At 38.2% G+C, this 19,928-nt stretch overlaps 1 protein-coding gene and 1 long non-coding RNA gene across 2 annotated transcripts in view; one reads left to right on the plus strand and one right to left on the minus strand.

The window, feature by feature from the left end:
- Positions 1–19,928, plus strand: part of LOC306858963 — a 1,377,007-nt gene that overhangs the window by 1,220,944 nt on the left and 136,135 nt on the right. The gene's annotated exons all lie outside the window — the stretch shown is intronic.
- Positions 1–19,928, minus strand: part of LOC306858855 (NLR family CARD domain-containing protein 3-like) — a gene marked incomplete at its 3' end in the record, with an annotated part of 55,875 nt that overhangs the window by 17,704 nt on the left and 18,243 nt on the right. Inside the window, exons 2-9 of the mRNA XM_079399623.1 lie at positions 18,206–18,348; positions 17,789–18,070; positions 16,445–16,486; positions 13,590–15,363; positions 13,338–13,511; positions 10,476–10,649; positions 10,210–10,383; positions 2,257–2,430 (exon numbers count right to left, since the gene is read on the minus strand). Coding sequence (XP_079255749.1) covers positions 2,257–2,430; positions 10,210–10,383; positions 10,476–10,649; positions 13,338–13,511; positions 13,590–15,363; positions 16,445–16,486; positions 17,789–18,050 — 2,774 coding nt within the window. The 5' untranslated portion in view covers positions 18,051–18,070; positions 18,206–18,348. The remainder of the gene's footprint in view (positions 1–2,256; positions 2,431–10,209; positions 10,384–10,475; positions 10,650–13,337; positions 13,512–13,589; positions 15,364–16,444; positions 16,487–17,788; positions 18,071–18,205; positions 18,349–19,928) is intronic.

The following is a 19,928-nucleotide window of genomic DNA, read 5'->3' on the forward strand; positions in this document are numbered from 1 at the left end:
GGCCAATGAACAATAAATATAAAAACAAATGTCATAACTTATTAAAACCTTTCATACTACTATAGATATTATTTTCATATAATTGTATATCATATTATTTTACAGCGCTATGTTTAACTATGACTAGGCCCATGTTAAGATTATTTTTAATATGCCAATTAAAATACTACAGACTTTCTCTGGGTCTTACCACTTTATTAAAATTAAGCAAAACAAAACGTTTAAAGGTTTACTTTCAAGAGCCATCAAGTATTTGCGAGAGCAAGTTTAAAGCTTACAGGCTCAATATCAAGAACACATCCGGGCACTTTCATGCGTCCTCTGAATTTGCATTCTTAAGAAGAGAAACTTAACTTCGACGGTTGATGATGACGTAGAACAAGGACGCAAGATCGCTGAAGAATGCATACTGAGATACAGCCATTGTCCTGCAGAGTTTAGCTCCAACCCTAATCAAACACACCTGAACAAGCTAATCAATGTCTTCAGGATTACTAAGGCTATAGACATGTTGAGTTTTTTTCCAGGGTTGGAGCTAAATTCTGCAGGTCAATAGGCCGCTCTCTCAAGGATAGAACTTGGAGTATGTGGAGGAATCTGGAGTAAAAACACTAATAAACTGAGTAAAATTACATTTGTTTAAAAAAAAAAAAAAAAAAAAAAGAAAACAAAATTTGTTGCCTGTGGTCTCTGGTACCCCAAACAGCCCGAGTGTCCACCCCAAACTAACAGCGCAATTTTCTGTAATGTGTAACTTGTAATATTCAAAGTTAGGGCTTTTTTGTTCCTTCATTTACAAGTTTTTAATGTTTGCAACATAAATGATCATTTTGAATGTTTGTTTTTTTCCTTTTATGAAAGCTGTAAGAAGGTGGCTGCCATTTTTGTTGTATTTTCACCGGCCTCTCCTGTTTTGTGGCCAGTTAGGGAGTTAAATTATATTGTTTTGTTGTTCATTTGCTTTGTCAGAGCAGGGGTGCCCACACTTTTTTGTGTGGGGATCTACTTTTCAAATGAGAAACTCACCGAGATCTACCAAGTGAAAGATAAATAAATAATAAAATACATAAAAAATAAATAAAAAAGGCATGTTGGGATGTATCTTTATATTGCATTACTTTAATTTTTAATTAAATAATAATAATATTCAATTCTTAGTACCCATGTAGAACTGTGCCTGCATTTACCTAAACCAGTGGTTCTCAACCTTTATTACTCCAAGACCCCCTCCTCTCCAAATCAATACTGCAAGCCCAAACTTTTCTATTCACTAAAACCTTTGTATTTGTTATTGCTTTTCAATTAAATGTAATTTATTTAAAAGAAAACAAATTCAAGATGGATTTAAAAATTCCATGTTCTTTTTTACAAACATACTTTGTGGTTGTATAGAATATCTGCAGTGACATTTTTGCAAAGTTTGTAAAGCTCAATTAAACACTAATTTTAACATAAGCACAAGTCAACCTACCATACCAAACAATAAGGACTGCTTATAAATTACTATACGGGTCCATTCAGAATCAATAAACACACCAAAATACAAATGACAAAATGCAAAATATTTCATTTGTCAGAACAAGCAGTTTGGAGAATCTGATGCCCACTTGTACATAAACGCCACTGATCCTCACAAACTTTTCCAAAACACGCAAGCATCCATAAACACTCACTGTATTCAACTACGTTAATATACTGAGGTGTAGCCTATTCAAGCAAAAATATGATGTTATAGTGATGAGTGAGCCGACAGCGCACACGGTTTATTTGCACATCAAATAATGGACACAACGCGCGGTTGAAGGTATTCAAGGTAAAGATTATTACACTGGCTTCTTTTATCCAGCCGAGAGCTGTAGTTTACGTATCATATGCTCATACAGCGGTTTTGAGCCGCCATTCAGTCTGTATTTCACACAGCGCGATGAGAAACGGCTTGAGCTGCTCCAAAACACAGAACATCACAGAATACGTAGAGAGTTGGTGCTGTTATTTATATATTCTTACATTTAGCATTAGTCATAACATTAGTGAATAGGCTATATTAAATTTTAGTTTTACGTTATCTCGCACCGCCCGGTTGAGAACCACTGACCTAAAGCGCGATCTACCAGCATTGCCTTCACGATCGACTGGTAGATAGCGATCGACCTATTGGGCACCCCTGCTTTAGAATCTCCTAGACTCATATAGATATACAGAGACACTGAAAGGTTTAAACAATAACCCCCCAAAACAACCTCCTGCTTGACATACTTGAGTTTGTTCAGTGAGCAATTTGGATCCTCCAGTTTTTCAGACAGAAGTTTGACTCCTGAATCTCCTGGGTGATTGTAGCTCAGATCCAGCTCTCTCAGGTGTGAGGGGTTTGAAGTCAGAGCTAAAGACACATAATGACAGCCTTTCTCCGTCACCATACAGCCAGACAACCTATAAAAACATACAACAGTCCACATCACATTAGTTTGTTTGTTGTTCCTTTTTATATTGAACTGATTGTTCAATAAAACAATTAGTCACAAAAAAAAAAATAACTTTGTGCTCATTTAGCATTATCAAGAAGAAACAAATATTCCCCCAAATCATTGGACATTATGTGTGACCATGGACCACAAAACCAGTCATAAGGTCATTTTTAAAAAATTTAGATTTATACATCTAAAAGCTGAATAAATAAGCTTTCGATTGATGTATAGTTTGTTAGTATAGGACAGTAGTTGGCCGAGAATCTGAGGGTGTAAAAAGTCTAAATATTGAGAAAACTGCATTTAAACCGGTTTAAATGAAGTTCTTAGCAATGCATACTACTAATCAAGAATTAAGTTGATATATTTATGGTAGAAAATTTACAAAATATCTTCAGGGAACATGATCTTTACTTAATATCTTAATTATCTTTGGCATTAAAGAAAATCCATAATTTTGACCCATACAATGTATTGTTGGCTATTGCTACAAATATACCCGTGCTACTTATGACTGGTTTTGAGCTACAGAGTCACATATATCTTGCATTTAAATGCAAAAGTAAAGTGTTAGATCTCTCACACAAACAATAGTGGCACAATACTGCTCCTGAAATCATGTCAAAAAATTAGTGAAAGAAAGAATAAAGATAATATTTAAAAACAAAACTTCTAATGTTCTAATCTAATCTGCTGCTACCCCTACCCACACAAGAGATTGGCGCCAAAATGACACAATGATAAACTTTTTCCAGTTTCAGAGATTTTTCATAAATTATTAATTTATATTTATCTTAGTTTATTTAACAGTTACGCTTAATGATGAATGAAACATTCAGCACAAATCTGGTGGCTGACATGGGCACTCCAGCAGCTGGCTGTGACATGACCCCGGCTTTAAGGAGCGGATTCCAGACACTCCACCAAGTGTCAAAAAAAGTCCAGGAGGGAGGTAGAACGCAGGCAGATCAGGAGGAGGGATGGTGGTCCAGGCCCATGTGGTGGAAGAGGGCCTGGAGACAGAGACTGGATAACCCCAATGGCGGATCAGACAGGACTGCAATGGAGAGCATAGTAACAGCATTTATGGCCTTAACAGAACAGGCAGACAGTTCAGCAACGGTCTCCTTGACCGTAACAGGACAGACAGAGTTCAGGAATGGGCACCACCACCCAGAGAGGAGCTGAAGTGGACAACACCGCCTTGGGAGGTTCTGCAGCAGAAGCTGCCACCACGGGAGGAACTGGAGTAGGCTCAGGAATGGACTCCTGGACTGGAATGAATTCAAAAACTAGAGTGGGCTCTGGAGCGAACTTGTAAACTGGAGCAAGCTCTGGAATGAACTCACAGACTTCAATGGGCTCTGTAGTGAACTCATAGATGGGAGCGAGCTCTGGAATGAACTTGTAGACTTGAGTGAGCTCAGGAGCGGATTCATTGACTGGAGTGGATTCTGAGGGCTCCCGGACTGGAGCGGGCTCTGGAGTGAACTCTGAGGGCTTTTGGACTGGAGCGGGTTCATGAGTAGACTCTGTGGTCTCCCAGACTGGAGTGGTCTCTGGAGTGGACTCTGAGGGCTCCCAGACTCGAGTGAGTTCATGAGTGGACTCTGAGGGCTCCCGGACTGGAGTGGGTTCATAAGTGGACTCCGAAGGCTCTTCGACTGAAGCAAACTCTGAAGGCTCCAAGACCGGAGCGGGCTCTAGAGTGGACTCTGAAGGGTCTGGACTTGAGCAGGCTCTGGGTCAACAGGAGTGGTCCTTGCAGAGTTCACCAAGAGGTGATTATTGCAATTCGTTATACTGTGGCATTTCTAAAGCCCAAATTGCCCGACTTCAGTTGATCCAAAATGCTGCCTCAAGATTTCTTTTGAAAAAGAAAAAAAGGGATCACGCTACTCCACTTTTAAAGGCCCTTCATTGGTTACCAGTACAATTTAGAATACATTTTAAAATTGTACTATTTGTTTTTAAATCTTTGCACAATCAAGCACCCGGCTACCTATCTGAACTATTGCATCAGTATATCCCCTCAAGAAGCTTAAGATCTGGTGACCAGAATCTTCTTTTAATACCACACTCCAGACTTAAACGTAGAGGTGACCGTGCCTTCTCTGTAATTGGTCCTCGTCTCTGGAATGACCTGCCAGTGGAAATTCGAATGGCCCCGAGCTTGACCATTTTTAAGTCTCTGTTAAAAACCCATCTGTTTTCATTGGCTTATTAGGTTTTATTCCTGCCTATTATAATTTTTCTGGTACTGTTTTATTTTGGGTTCTTTGTTTTAATCTGTTTGCTTGTTTTAATTACTTTTATGATGCTGTATCTTTTGTGAAGCACTTTGGTCAGTCTCGTGGCTGTTTTAAATGTGCTATATAAATAAAGTGAACTTGAACTTGAACTTGCTGCCCTCCTTCTCGATTTTCACTTGCGAGATAAAGACAAATGAGGCTTCTCTATTCTCTGGGGTCACTGCAATTAGCACAGGCTGACCGGATCAGACCACTAAACTGCGCTAACAGAGAGTCAATAAACCCTCAAAACTCTAGATTCTTCAGTCCCTTCATCTCCCACAGAGGCAAAGGGTAATCCAGGCATTCATTAAAAATCTTGAGCTCAGAATTACAAGTTCCAGTCCTACCGCCAAAGTCCAAAAGGTCTGTGCAAGACCTCCTACTCCTATCCCCTGTTGACAAAGAGCTGCCAACATCTAGAGCCGAGCCTTCCACTCCTTCTTAGAAGCAGGAGGAGAAATACGGATATCCATAGACCAAGAGGTGATAAAAAAAAACTGCTGGATCTAGAAGTGGCATCAGTATTCTGTCACAAAGTGCACTCAAGCAAGAAGATCCAATTGCAGGTTTAATTGAAAACAGTAATCCACATAAGGAACCCGCAAAAACAGAGAACAGAAAACACAAAGAATCAGAACGCATTACTGATACAACAAAAGACACAATGAGCAAGGTTTATATATGGTTGAGCTAATAGGTGAATGACAAACAGCTGACAGTAATGATGATCCAAAAGGAGTGCCCTCTGGTGGCTGACATGGGCACTCCAGCAGCTGGCTGAGACAAATAATAATAATAACGATAATAATGCAGGGTTCCTATTTGTAGCTTGACTTCTTCAGTTATGCATAAAACTTTCCCCTCTCTGAGAGGGCGGCCGTCTAGCGCCTCCACTGCCATGGGAGAGTTACAGGGAGTTAGTTTCAGTTTATGTTGCAGAGCAAATTCATGTGATACAAAGTTACCGGCTGCTCCAGAATCTAATGGTGGTATCAGTAGTGGTAATCGTCTTGTTTTGAATAACTAATTTGTCTGGTAACTTAATGCTTGATGGAGAGGTCGTAATACGAGCATTAATACTCACCGATCGAGAACTGGATGACAGACACTGGGCAGGTGTGTCCGGTCTGACCGCAATAGAGGCACAGTTGGTTCTGCATGCGCCGTTCTCGTTCCTCAGGTGTGAGGTGAGTGAATCCCAGCTGCAAGGGTTCCCTCATCTCGACAGGCCAACTCCGACTGCAGTTCTAAGTTCAAACCTTTCCGAAACAAGAGCTTTAGTGTGTCCTCAACCCAATTAGTCTGAGCCGTGAGGGTTCGAAAAGACAGGGCATACTCAGCGGCCGATCTTCTCCCTTGCGAAAGAGTTAGCAGTTGGTCACCCGCAGTCTTCCCTTCGGTGGGGTGTTCGAAAACATCACGGAAATGTTGGAGAAATGCATCGAAGGTGGAAAACGATGAGCCATCCATCCTCCATACAGTGGTAGCCCAATCCAGCGCTTTCCCGTTGAGTAATGAACAAACAAAAGCAATGCAGCTAGAGTCTGTGGGGTACAGCGAGGGCTGTTGGTTAACGAAAAGCAAGCACTGGAGTAGGAAGCCTTTGCATTTGGCGGGTTCACCAGCAAATTTCTCTGGGAAAGCGAGTCGTGGACTGATTGAGGATGCCTGAGCAGGTGGGGAGCTATTGCGTATCGGTGGTTGATGAGATGCGGCTTCGGGTGGTGATACATTAAGTCCCTGCATTGCTTTGACCAGCTCCTCGGTTAAAGTAGCTGGTCGCTCCTGAACTTCTTTTCACAAGCGTCTTGTTAGGTTAATGGTCACGACTCCATAATCCTCCATAAGTCTTGTCACAAGGCTACTAGCTATATTACTAACTTATCAATATTACGTTAAAGTGAGCTTTGTTGGTATAATGCAGGAGTCATCAAACTTGATCCTGGAGGGCCGGTCTCCTGCAGAGTTTAGCTCCAATTTGCCTCAACACACCTGCATGGAAGCTTCTAGTATGCCTAGTAAGAGCTTGATTAGCTGCTTCAGGTGTGTTTGATTAGGGTTGGAGCTAAACTCTGCAGGGACACCGGCCGGGTTAGAATTGGATGCATTTAAAAGTAAGATACTTTTAGACTGTAATGCCCAACAGACAAATAAATATAATTTTAAAATAAATTTTCATCATTTAACATTTTTTATTGTAAATGCAGGCTTTAGGCCTGCTTACAGGATTCAAAACGAAATGACAAGACGTATTTTTCAGCATTATGAGATTTTTATTGGTATTATCCACTAACATGCTGCAGTGATATGCAGGCTCCTCTTACACCAGTGGTCAGTTGTTCTTAAATATTATTATATATTAAAAATACATATTAAACATATTTTCTACCAGTATAAGTTCATAAGTACTCTCTATTCTAATTCTATTCTTTAAAAAAAAAAAAACTTTCCCATTTTAGACTTGCACTATTAATTTACTAACTGCTTGTTTTCTTTAAAAAAAAAAAAAACTAAACTAACACTAGCTTTTTTTAATCAATTTTGTATTCTATTTGTTTTCTTTTTATTTATTATCAAATTAAGCAAAAAAGTCATCTAACACTAGCTTGCCCTATTCTTTTTCAATTCTGTTTTTCTTTTTTATTTATTATATGATAAAAAAACCTTGCTATGTATAAGCTAACTGAGACTTGTTATAGCACTTGCATATCATTGCTCTTTTGTTGATTTTGATTGCTTCCATTGTCATCATTTGTAAGTTGCTTTGGATAAAAGCATCTGCTAAATTACTAAATGTAAATATAAGACATCACAAGACAAACACTCTAATCCATATTAACAATTAAAGTATGCAACGTAAACTAACTTAAAAACTCAGAACGCTGGTCACTGACGCCACTGCTATTACACTATAAGCTGAGGTACCTTACATGACCCAAGTTAGTGGTTAAAGGGGTCATATAATGCCCATTTTCCACAAGTTGGTATTATTCTTTAGAGTGTTAATGAAAAGTCTGTAACATAGTTTGGTTAAAATTTCTGATCGGTAGTGTAAAAAAAAACTTTTTTACTCTCTCAAAAACAGCTCTTTTTAGAGCAAGCGGTATTGTGTCATTCTCCTTTAAATGTTAATGAGCTCTGCTGACCACGCCCCTCTCGTCCGAGCCATTCTCTGAAGGATTGTTTACTTTAGCCGCATTCATGGTGAAAATTGCTAATTAGCACATTATTAGGAAAGGCAATTTGCAAAGATTCATTTAAAAAACCTTGAACTCACTTCTTCTGGAGGTGAAGCTGGATCACGAATGATTCGCGTGAACATAGACGCATTTAGGTAGATCGAGGGCGCATTCCCTTCAAAACCAAACGTAATCCTCTTCAGCGGCTCAGATGACGGGAGTAAATGGCTACTGCTATGTACATTATTACATCCAACAACAAAACACCTCAATCGCTTGGGAGCCATTCTTGTCTACATCTGCTCAGGCGGTGACAGCTCACTCAGGGCGGGTCTGAGGTAAGACACCAGTGCAGTCTGTGCTAAAACGCTGCTGTCAATCAACAATCGTGGGATGGGACTCCGTCCGTGTGACGTCACATGGACAGACGGCTCGATTTGAGAAAGGGGAAAACATTTAACATGTTTGCAAAAAAAAACACTGGGTGGATTTTATCATTATAGGGTGGTTGTGTAAACACACTGCCAACACACATTTCAGTTCAAACAACTTGTAAAAGTGCATGTAGCATTATATGACCCTTTTAAGCTTTCTTCAGCATTAAAACCCCAGATCCTCTCATCTCTCAATAATAGACCATCTGTAGTGAGAAAGTACTATGCAAGCCAGGTCTTAAAAACGAAAAAGAAAAACAAATTCAGTAGGTTCACTCCAAGCAGAATCAGTATTTTTAACGTTTCTGTTCTTGCATTCCTTCTGTAGGCCTACTATTACCTTTCTGAAACCAGTTTCAGTATAAAAAAAAAAAAAATAGGTTAATAATTTTTACTTTTTTTTGTCTATGATAATAATAATAATAATAAAAGTACAGCGTTTTCTTCCAAAAAATAAATAAAAATCCTGCATCTAGTCTTGGCCAATATAGTATCTTTTTTTTTGTTTACCCAAATGTTATTAAATTACTCTGTAATTTATTGTCATACTGACAAAAGCAAAACAATTAAAACAAAACATCCTATGTTTTCACTTTTTAAATTAAATTGATCTGCTTTTATGGTCTCATTAGTTTGTTGGTGTCTGTTTAGTAGTAAATGTGCATAAGAGAAGGGGAGTGTGGTAAAAAAATACGGTATGTTGGTGATCTTGTCATAGTTCTTACCACATTAAGCTATGTTTTAGATCATGACTTTAGATGATCCACAAGGTATAGCAAAGCATAGTAAAAATTAGCACTGTAAAGTAATACTTTAAGTTTTTTCAGTGATCAAACTGTCATGATAAACATGAGATAATACTATTGATAACAGAATCATGAATATTTTATTGGCCTTTGTGAAGTACGCAATAAATTTCAAAAGACTATAGCTCACCTCGCCACGATTAAAGTTCCACTTCAGGAACTCAAGCTGCGTCGAAACGTTTTGGGAACGCCTTCACGCCTTCTCCTCTGTTCTTTTGCCTTAGTTGTGTTTTTCAACACAACTAAGTGTTGTGTTGAAATACGAGTCCCATACGAATCCCAAAGCATTTCAACGCAGCTCAAGTTCCTGAAGGGGAACGCCTCAAGGTTACGCATGGTTCCCTGAGTGAACGAGATGCTGCGTCTCCCTGCCATACTTCAAGCATCCCTGCGAGTGCTTGCTTCATTCTACCAGAAGCTGCTGCTGTATCCACCGCACATGCCTTTAAGCTTCCCGGTCTCTACATCACCCCACCCGTGACTTCTCGCCCATCCATTGGACTGATTACACACTTGATTTAAAGCGCATCACACAGAAGTCGTTCCCAAAGCATTTTGATGCAGCGTCTCGGTCCTTTGGGGAACATGCGTAACCTTGAAGCGTTCTCTGCCACTTCAGTTCAGTACATTACATGACTGCCCCCTACTGATCAAGTCTTTCCTGTGTTAGAGCATTCCCCATTATCCTGCATAACACAACGTGGTCTCGTGTGATCCTTTTCCTCTGCGCACGCATTCTCAGTGGCCAGATCTGTATATGTGCTAGATAATGCCTGTGCAGTGCTGTCAGAAGTTATTCTTGAAAATACAGCAGTTTTTCAGCTTGTTCAGTAATTGTTTCAGACCATTTTGCTATTTCAGTCTCAATATAATCTACAGAGAATTGTATAAACATGAAAACAAATGACTGCAAATGTTTTTGTCTCTTGTTCTGGCACTCCATTGAGAGCAGATACAACATTTGTTGACAAAATTCAAAGGCCATTTATTTTGGTAGCATTTTGTTAATTATTTTATGGAAAAACATTTACCTTAGTATCTCCAGCTTTGAGTTTGGACTCTTCAGTCCTTCAGAGAGAAGCTTCACTCCTGAATCATGCAGGTCATTGTTACTCAGATCCAGCTCTCTCAGGACAAAGTTTGAAGATTGTAAAACTGATGACAAACTCCCACAAGACTGTGCAGTGAGATTACATATGAAAAATCTGAACAAGATGAACACAGAAATTGCATACAGAATTAATCTTAACATTGTGATTTTTTAATAAATAAATAGTCAAGTATTTCAAACTCAAACCTCAATATCTCCATCTTAGAGTTTGGACTCTTCAGTCCATCAGAAAGAAGTTTCACTCCAGGATCCTGAAGGTCATTGTTACTCAGGTCTAGCTCTCTCATGACAGAGTTTGAAGACTGTAAAACTGAAGATAAAGTTTCACAGGACTGATAAGTGAGATGACACCCACACAGCCTGTGAAACGAACAAAACAAATAGCCATATTAATGTGAATTTAAATAGTTTATAACCTATAGTGCATGTTTGTACTGAATAACACTTTACAATAGGAATACAATAACAAAGCACTCACAAATTATTTCAAAACTATCATAGGTCATTAGTAATTTATAAACTGTAGTTAATACATTATTAGACTACATACAAGTAGTGAGTACATCATTGATTGTCTCTGTAATTAACGTGTTTAAATACATCATATATTAAGGGTTAGATAATGCTTTGTTGACAATGTATTAACCATAGATTGTTCTCACTTTAGGTCACAGAAAATCTGAAAATGTCAAATTAAGTGCTTTAAACCAGCCTTTATTGGACATTAATTGCATTTATTTTTCAGTGTTCATTAAAATGTTTACATTGGATTACCATGTTTTATAGGGACCTTCCATAGAAATAGTCTTAGAGGGGACAGGATATACAGTTTCAGTGTAAGCCTACCCCTAATCCTAACTGATGTATCTTAACATGATCTAGTAAGTATTTGTATGTACTTCATATTGACGGCATTATGCTATTTAATTTTTTTTTAAGTTTGTGTTAAAAAGTATGTTTAACTTTGGGCATAGGCTTACTGTATTTGTACATTTTAAAAATCTCTTAATACTAATGCAATTTATAATGATAAAAATTGCTTTTAAGCACTTAAGTAATGACATTTTTCAATATACCATGACCTAATCTAATCTAAAGTGAGAACTAAGTTCTTTGTTGTTAAGTTGTTTACTATTGATTAACTATGTACTTTATCATACTTAATATAAAGTGTTAACACATTATCTATTAAATTGCCATAAGTAACTTAAGTAAATACAAATGTCACAACATCTCCAAGGCCTGATAAAAGCCTCAGGGTCAACTCCTGAGGCTTAAGCTAATAACTCTTCTGTGCATTTGTGCTCAACCCTGCAGCAAATTGTTCATGAATCAAACTGATCCAGTTCAACTCGCTGACTCAATGATCCGGTCACAGTCGTTGTCAATTTGTCAACGCACTGAATCTGTCCTATGGAATGAGGCAAGAACCAAGAATAATATGATCCTCAGAGCTGAGGATTTTACTGATGAAGTAAAAATAAATTTGTTGTAATAATTAAATGCATAAGGAAGGGAAAATGCTTTTAAATGAACATTAAAGTTTTTTGAAAGAAGTCATTAGTAAGGTTAGTTATTATTTCATTCTCATAACTGGAACACTGCATTACAATATTCCAGGTTATCCAGGATGATTGGGAACCCTAACTATTTTCTCATCAGGTTCTTTGAGTAGGCATTGCCTGCCTTGTGTTCTTGGAGAAAATACCACTGATAAAATCAAACTACAATATAGACAGTGTGATGGGACTGAGTAAGTACTCTTATTCACTACTTTTGACTACGCCACTCATGATTTTATTTGGGTAGGAGATCCCAGGCCATGTAAAGGGTTTTCCCACACGGCTATTCAAATCAATGAATATCCTCAAGGCAAAATACTATAAAAACCGTTTCAATTTTATTAACCAAGTAAATAAATAGTTTTGCTTCAAAGCTGGCTCAATTCACTCATACAAGATGAAAACACAAATAACTGTGGAGAATAATATATCGCCTATATCGGCTAACGTCGGCAGCGTCTGGATCCAAAGTTGCCCTGACACACCAAGCCGACGCTCGACACCTGATGGCCAAGTAGCACGTCCGTTCTGCGCCTGCGTAAGAATTGTTTTTTTTTCTTGTGCACTGGTTTGTCAACTGAACAGCCAGTCAGAATGATCTGATGGCCCAACTGAACGACGAGCTCAGACACCAATTCAACATGTCGAATTAGCCGAAAAAAATCGGCTCATCCAGCCCAAGATAACCAGCATGAGAGAATTTAAGACATCTACAATTGAGTGAGGTATGCAGTGTTGATCACCAATTGTTCAATTCAGAATAGTCAGCATGAAAACGCGTAAGGCACTTCCAGCGACAGAAAACCACCTGCATGGCAAACAATTGAAATGCAGCTCGTCTACTTATCGGAAGTGTGTATTTAAAGGGAATCCTGCCTACTATCGTAGGTACAGCAACGCCTCTTAGTGGCTTGGCTACAACTGGAAAAATGTCTGCTAGCTATAGTTATGAAACACCTAGTCTCAGCCTCAGACATCACGCCCACGGCACACTTAGCTGGAAACACTTCAGGAGTTTCGAAATCGTCCTCTGATTTGTTGAATTCTACAGGATTTCTGGGAGATGTGTGTGTCACGTTCTGCCCGGAAACAAAGATGGCGTGACGCCAAAACCCCCTCACGAAAGAAGAAAGCCGTCATGTTTACAACTGTGACGACGACCGCTTGTCAGGATCAAATAAACGCTGGATTTTCAAAAGGATGTGAAATATTTAAAGTTTGCGGCAAAGAATCTGTAAAATACGTCACCGGTCTGTTATTGTGGCAATATTTACACACCCCGAAACGTGACGATGAATGAAACAAACTGTGATTTGTTGTTTGACATGTCGGTCAAACGACCTCATGAGCGGGCCTTGGCCAATGAAAGCTGCCAACTATTCCAGACCTTCAGCAATCAGTCTGAAAGTCTGGCTACGCAAGACTATGAAACACTTATTTATCCACATATCTGAACATAGTGATTCAGTGAAAGTTAAAGTCAAACCTCAGTATATTCAGTCGACAGTGTGGACTCTTCAGTCCATCATAAAGCAGCTTCACTCCTGAATCCTGCAGGTGATTGCTACTCAGGTCCAGCTCTGTCAGATGGGAGTTTGATGATTGTAGAGCAGAAGACACAGTTTCACAGCATGTTTCATCAAAACCACAGCTGTCAAATCTGCCAAAACAGAATGTTTAGTTTTTATTTATGTAGAATAAAACATTTAATTGAACAGCAGTTAGTGAAATTACTCACAGGGCTTTTCTGCAGCATCTCACAGCTGGAATGAGTCTTGTGTATTTTGACGATGACAACGTGAACCTCTTTGGGTTGAACTCATCCAGCACCTTCTCTGATATCAGCAGTATGTAGGTTAGCACTGTGCACATTGAAGGTGAGAGGTCTCTTCCTGGATATTCATCTGAACTGAGGTAACTCTGGATTTCCTCATATAATGAATGATCCTTCAGCTCAAGTAAGCAGTAGAATAAGTTGACTAGAGCTTCATCTGAGATATACTTGTTTTGTTCTTGTTTAATGTATTCAGTTATTTTTGTGATGCTCTCTGTGGTGTCTTTAGTTTGTGTGAACAGGCCTTTGAGCAAGTTTTGACTAGATTTCAGTGAAATGCCCATCAGAAACCGCAGAAACAGGTCCAGATGTCCTCTCTGACTCCTCCTGGCTTTATCGACAGCCTTCTGCAGTAGCTCCTGCAATGTGACATTTTGTTTTGGCTTATCAAAGAAAAACTGAAGCTCCTGCATGTTCTTGTTCAGGTAACAGAGGAACACATGCACTGCAGCAAGAAACTCTTGAACACTCAGATGCACAAAGCAGAAGACCTTTGCTCCATGAAGTCTGTGTTCCCTTTTGAAGATCTCAGCGATCATTCCTGTGAACTCAGTGTCTTTGCTCACATCAATACCACATGCTTTCAGATCTTCCTTATGGAACACAATGTTTTCCTTTTTCAGTTGTTCAAACGCTAACTTGGCTAACTTCAAAATCATCTCTCTATTTAATTGTAAGTGCTCTGTACATTCTCTTTCTTCTTGTTCATCGTACTTCTGGTTCTTCATGTCCATCTGTATCAGTAAGAAGTGAATGTACATTTCAGTGAGTGTTGTGCTGATGTTCTCTGCATTGTTCTCATTGAGAATATCTTCAAGTACTGTGGCCGTGATCCAGCAGAACACAGGAATATGGCACATGATATAGAGACTACGAGATGTCTTAATGTGTGAGAGGATTCTGGAGGCCAAAGTCTCATCTGTGATTCTCTTTTTGAAATACTGCTCCTTCTGTTGGTCAGTGAATCCTCGCACCTCTGTGAACAAACCCACATACCGAGGAGGAATCTGATTGGCTGCTGCTGGCCGTGAGGTCACCCACACATGAGCTGATGGAAGTAGCTTGCCTTTGACCAGACTTGTAAACAGCACATCTACAGATGCTCTTTCCTCAACAGTGTTCAATGTTTCACTTTTACAGTTCAATGGCAGTCCACTCTCATCAAGTCCATCAAATATAAATGCTAGCTTACAATCCTTATATAATTTTGATTTCTCCAGGTCCTTCAATTCAGGATAAAATTTCAGCAGAAACTCATGGAGATTGACCTCTTTGTCTTTAATCACATTGATCTCTCTGAATGGAAACAGGAACACACAGACTATATCCTGATTGGTGTTTCCTTCTGCCCAGTCCAGGATGAACTTCTGCACAGAGACAGTTTTGCCAATGCCAGCGACTCCCTTGGTCAGCACAATCTTCTCCTCATTGTTTTTCCTCAGTTCAGTAAATATATCATTGCATTTGATTGGTTTGTCAATTGTTTTTTTGTTCTTGAAAACATCAATCTTCAGAATCTCATGTTCCTGATTGACATCTTTCATATCTCCCTCTGTGATGAAGAGCTCTGTGTAAACAGTCCTGAGATCTGTGTCATTTTCTTCGTTGCCCTCAAAAATATATTTAGCCTTTTTCTTCATGTTGTTTTTGTGAGTTTTTAAGAAGTTTTTTTGCAGCTCTATAATTAAAAACAAATAAGAGATAAAAAAAAAAAAAAAGCATTAAACAAATTTGACACTTTTTTCATCGATCATCATTATTAGTTACTGATTCAGATAGATTAAATTCATACTGATGAAAACAGCAGTCCATCCCTAACAACTTGGGTTTCAATTATACAATTTCTGAATGTGTTTATGTTCTTTCCAGATCACTTATTGTATTGATTGACATAATCTTTAGGCTTTGCTGGCGATATTAGAAAAATGCAAAATGCTGATATCTGGCATTTTTCAAATATCGGCATCGGCCGATAAGATTTTCTGTTTGGCCGATGCGTTTTGTGGCAGGACTTTTATTTTGAAAACACTGAGAACGGCAGCGCCTGAGCACACAGCGCTCACATTCTCAATCTTAGTCACTGTTGTCGTAAACAGTTCTGTCTAATACGGATAAAAGTCTGTCTAATAATCAGATAGAACTGTTAAACAGAGGAATTAAAAGGTATACAAAAAATGATTATAACGATAGCTTTTATATTATTAGTAATAGAAAGGCAAATAGTATAATACTTTTTCGTTTGCCTTCAGCATTCAGCACATGCGCATTTATATAATTTAAACAAATCTTTGAATGACTAATGAACATATATATTAAAATATATATTTTTTTTATTAATTATTTATTTATGAAAAATGCTTTGTCATCTAAAGTATTATGTTTCTTTACACATAATTTTTTTAATCCATTTTCAAATTATTTAAAATTACTTAAATACTAATTAAAATAAATAAAATTATATCGGCTTTATATCAGCCATCAGCCACCCTGCGTTCCTAGATATCTGTATCGGCATCGGCAGTTAAAATACCAATATCAGTCGACCACTAATTGTAATCATGTCTCGATGATACTGAATCAATTTGGTGACAGTGCCTTCTATTGTTAACTTTAATAAAGTTTAATCACATTATAAGATGATTAATTAAGGCATTTAGACCATTGTATATTGGGTATCACTGTATGCTTGCAGTTATATTTTCTCTTTTTTCCATTTACAGACAGTGATTGACATTTACTCCAGATTTGTTGTAAATTACCTCCAGCAGGGACAGATGTCTTCATATTGCCCTCAGTCTGAGCTGTGAGAGAGAAAGAGAGAAGTACTATCTGGGAAACACTTATCTCACAAACACATCAGCAGAGCAAAGAGGAAAAGAGGTTTAAATCAAACCTTCACACTTGTAAATATTTAATCACGCAGTGGCGGCTCGTGGGTTTTAAAATAGAGGAGGCACACTAATTGTATTGTTCTGGGGATCCCTGCCAATTATTATTACTATTATTTGCTTTTAACCACTTTAAAATGGCTTTTTGGTTGCCTTTAGTCAGAAAAAGTAAAGAAAACGACACACATACAGCAAGATAATACAATTTTATTTACCTGGCCTATCACTTGAAGCAAACATCCATTCCCTTTTAAAAGTCTGCGTTAAAAGAGAGCTGCCTGTTGTGACATTTAATTTAGCCGACTGCTGTAGTCTATATCCAGCTTAGACACGTTTATTCCCTTTATTTTTAATTTGTATATATACTCTTTGAATGATAGCTTGGTAAATCTATTGGCGATCAAATAGTCAATGTCACTACTCTGTCACATGTGTGTTCCCATTGTGTTCCTGTCATTTCCTTATTTGATAGTTCCTGTTCTTATTAGTTCATTATTGGTTAATTCGTGTCCAGCTGTGTTTAGTTATCTTGTTTAGTTTATTATTGAAGCCCTGTGTGTTCCTTATTCTTGTTTCTGGTATTGTTCGTCAAACCCCTTGCTACTTGTGTTCCTACCTGTCTTGAATCCCTGTGTGAGAAGATTAAAGTCTGTTTATCGGTATTCTCCAGCGTTCCTTGCTCCAGCACAGTAGCTTAAGCGTGACATACTCATCATAAGTACTTGGTACATTATAAGTGCAAAGGTGTTCAAAACTAATATCACGTAATTTACGTCTCTATGATGACTGGTTGAAATACCAGAAGGAATTCTAGCCTCCCCTGCAAGGTTTCTTTTCTCAACACTCCTCAGCACTCGATGGTGACTGGCAAATTTTTTTTTTTACCAACGGAGGCATGAGAGCTTAGCGCTCCCCCGGTCTCCCCCTCCCCTTCTCTATCACTTAGCGGTTGTAACTGCATCAGCAGATTCGGCGCATTCGCGATAGAAAAGTGGCACTTCCCAACTTCAACATGTTATGGTATTACAGCTGTGAAATTACAAACAAAAAATACACATTCTGAGACATAAACTGAAATGAATTGTGAATTTTATTAACATTAAATCGTCCTCCTCCCATTTTCAGTTCAAAATTTTGGGGAAGCTGTGCATCCCCTTCCACCCCCGATGAGCCGCCACTGTAATCACGTTACAGTCACAATGAATTAAATGTTACCTTGCTTTTGTCTATTCTCCAACTGTTTAGCCAGATCGTTTTGTTTCATCTTTCTCAGAATGTCCACCATGACCTTCACAGCTTCTTCTGGTCCAAAACACACCACCATCTTATCTACCGTGTCAAATATATCTGCCTTTTCCATTTCAGACTTTGATATATGGTTATGATATGCATTCATTAAGCGCCAATGAAACTCCTTCAGTTCAGCTTCTACCAGCTCCTTCAGTGAGTCCACGAGCAGCTCTTTAACAGACGCCATCGTCCTTCACCAACTCTGGGCTGCAGGTCAAGTAAAAGAAAAGATCTTAAGTACTTCCACTCTTAACATGTGGACCTAAGTGCTCAAATATATGTGACACTTTAAAATCTATATATCTCAGTATCTCATGAAGTAGTACAGTATTATTTACTAACCATGAATAATGTATTAATAAAATAGTTTCAAATAGTTTCTTGTTTATTCACTGAACATCATCTTGAACAGAAGTTCTACAACTCCTTTCAATTCTGCATTTTTATAGGACTCTGGAGGGGGAAGTTTTCTTCAGAACTTAAACCTGTTAAACCAGAATGATATTAGAAAAATAATGAAACCAATTTTTCAGACTCGAGAACAGACCAACACACAACATGTCTGACACACCATTGAGTAAAATAATTTACAACATTGAAAAACACTGATAAACAGTGTAGGGATGCACTGATCATGATTTTTCATGGCTTATTACACTATTTCAAAAAACAAATGGGCCAATTCCAATACCAGTTTATAATTGTAAGCAAATTTTAAACAAATATATCATGCAAATCTGACTTTTTCTGTTTAAGTGCTACAATCGATGCATCTACCAACCCAGAAAACATAAAAAAAGGACAACCCAGTAACTTTGTTTTGGTAAGCCTCTTTATATCTACACTTTTTTATACACTATCTCACAGAAGTGACATTTTTAACATCTCACATTTTTGTCAATATTTCACTAATATTTTAGTGGTGTCAAAATTAGCGCGTTAACGCAGGCGATTAATTTTTTCAGTTTAACGCATTAAAAATATTTAACGCAATTAACGCAGGGGTGGGCCTGGGGTTGGCCACCCCACTCACAACTGCTGTTTCTGTCACAATTTTTCTTGACAAGAAGTGCATTAATTCAGTCGCAGAATGTCTTTACGAGCACATCAATCCGGAGACGTTTCAGATGCACGCTCGGCGCTCCACTTCAGTTCAGCGCCAGGCGCGAGTCAAACTAGTGCAGAAACTGTACTGTGCTCGTAGCACGTGATCTTCGCACTAAGGCACCAGCGTGTGCTGTAGCCTGTATCCTTTCATATCAAAGCTATACTACGTGCATGCAATGTCGTGGTCAGTCTAGAAGTTACCAAAAAGGCGATTAAAGCTGCCTTAAAACTGTGCATGCATGTAATATATTTAATACGAGTCACATTTAAGAACATGTCTATGAAATGGTTTTAGAAGTTGTTTTTTTAAAGTCTAATCAATTTTAAAATTGATAGCTCTCAATTATACTGTAATGTTGAATGGCTATAGTCAATGGTTATATATTGGGCAGGGTGGGGCAATTTTATAGAGAAATCAGTATTGGTATCAGTGATACTGGCCTTCAGTCATAAAGATGCCATTAAACAAATATAAAAAATATACTGTCTTTATGTTGTTTGTACATTAATTTGAAGATTGAATGTGAAATTATTGCAATATAAAAGTATATCAAAAAACTTTAACGTTAGGTGGGATTAATCGCAATTAAATTCATAAATGTGCGATTCATTCGTTAATATTTTTTCATTGATTGACAGCACTAATTTTATTATCTTTTCATGTAACAACACTGAAGAAATGACACTTTGCTACAATGTAAAGTAGTGAGTGTACAGCTTGTATAACAGTGTAAATTTGCTGTCCCCTCAAAATAACTCAACACACAGCCAATAATGTCTAAACCGCTGGCCACAAAAGTGAGTACACCTCTAAGTGAAAATGTCCAAATTTTCTCTCCCCAGTGTCATGTGACTCGTTAGTATTACAAGGTCTCAGGTGTGAATGGGGAGCAGGGGCCTCATGTATAAAACTCTCCGTAGATTTCATCCTAAAAGTGTACGTACACACAAAAGCTAG

The sequence above is a fragment of the Barbus barbus genome (genome assembly GCF_936440315.1).
Source record: "Barbus barbus genome assembly, chromosome: 39".
Lineage (NCBI taxonomy): Eukaryota > Metazoa > Chordata > Actinopteri > Cypriniformes > Cyprinidae > Barbus > Barbus barbus.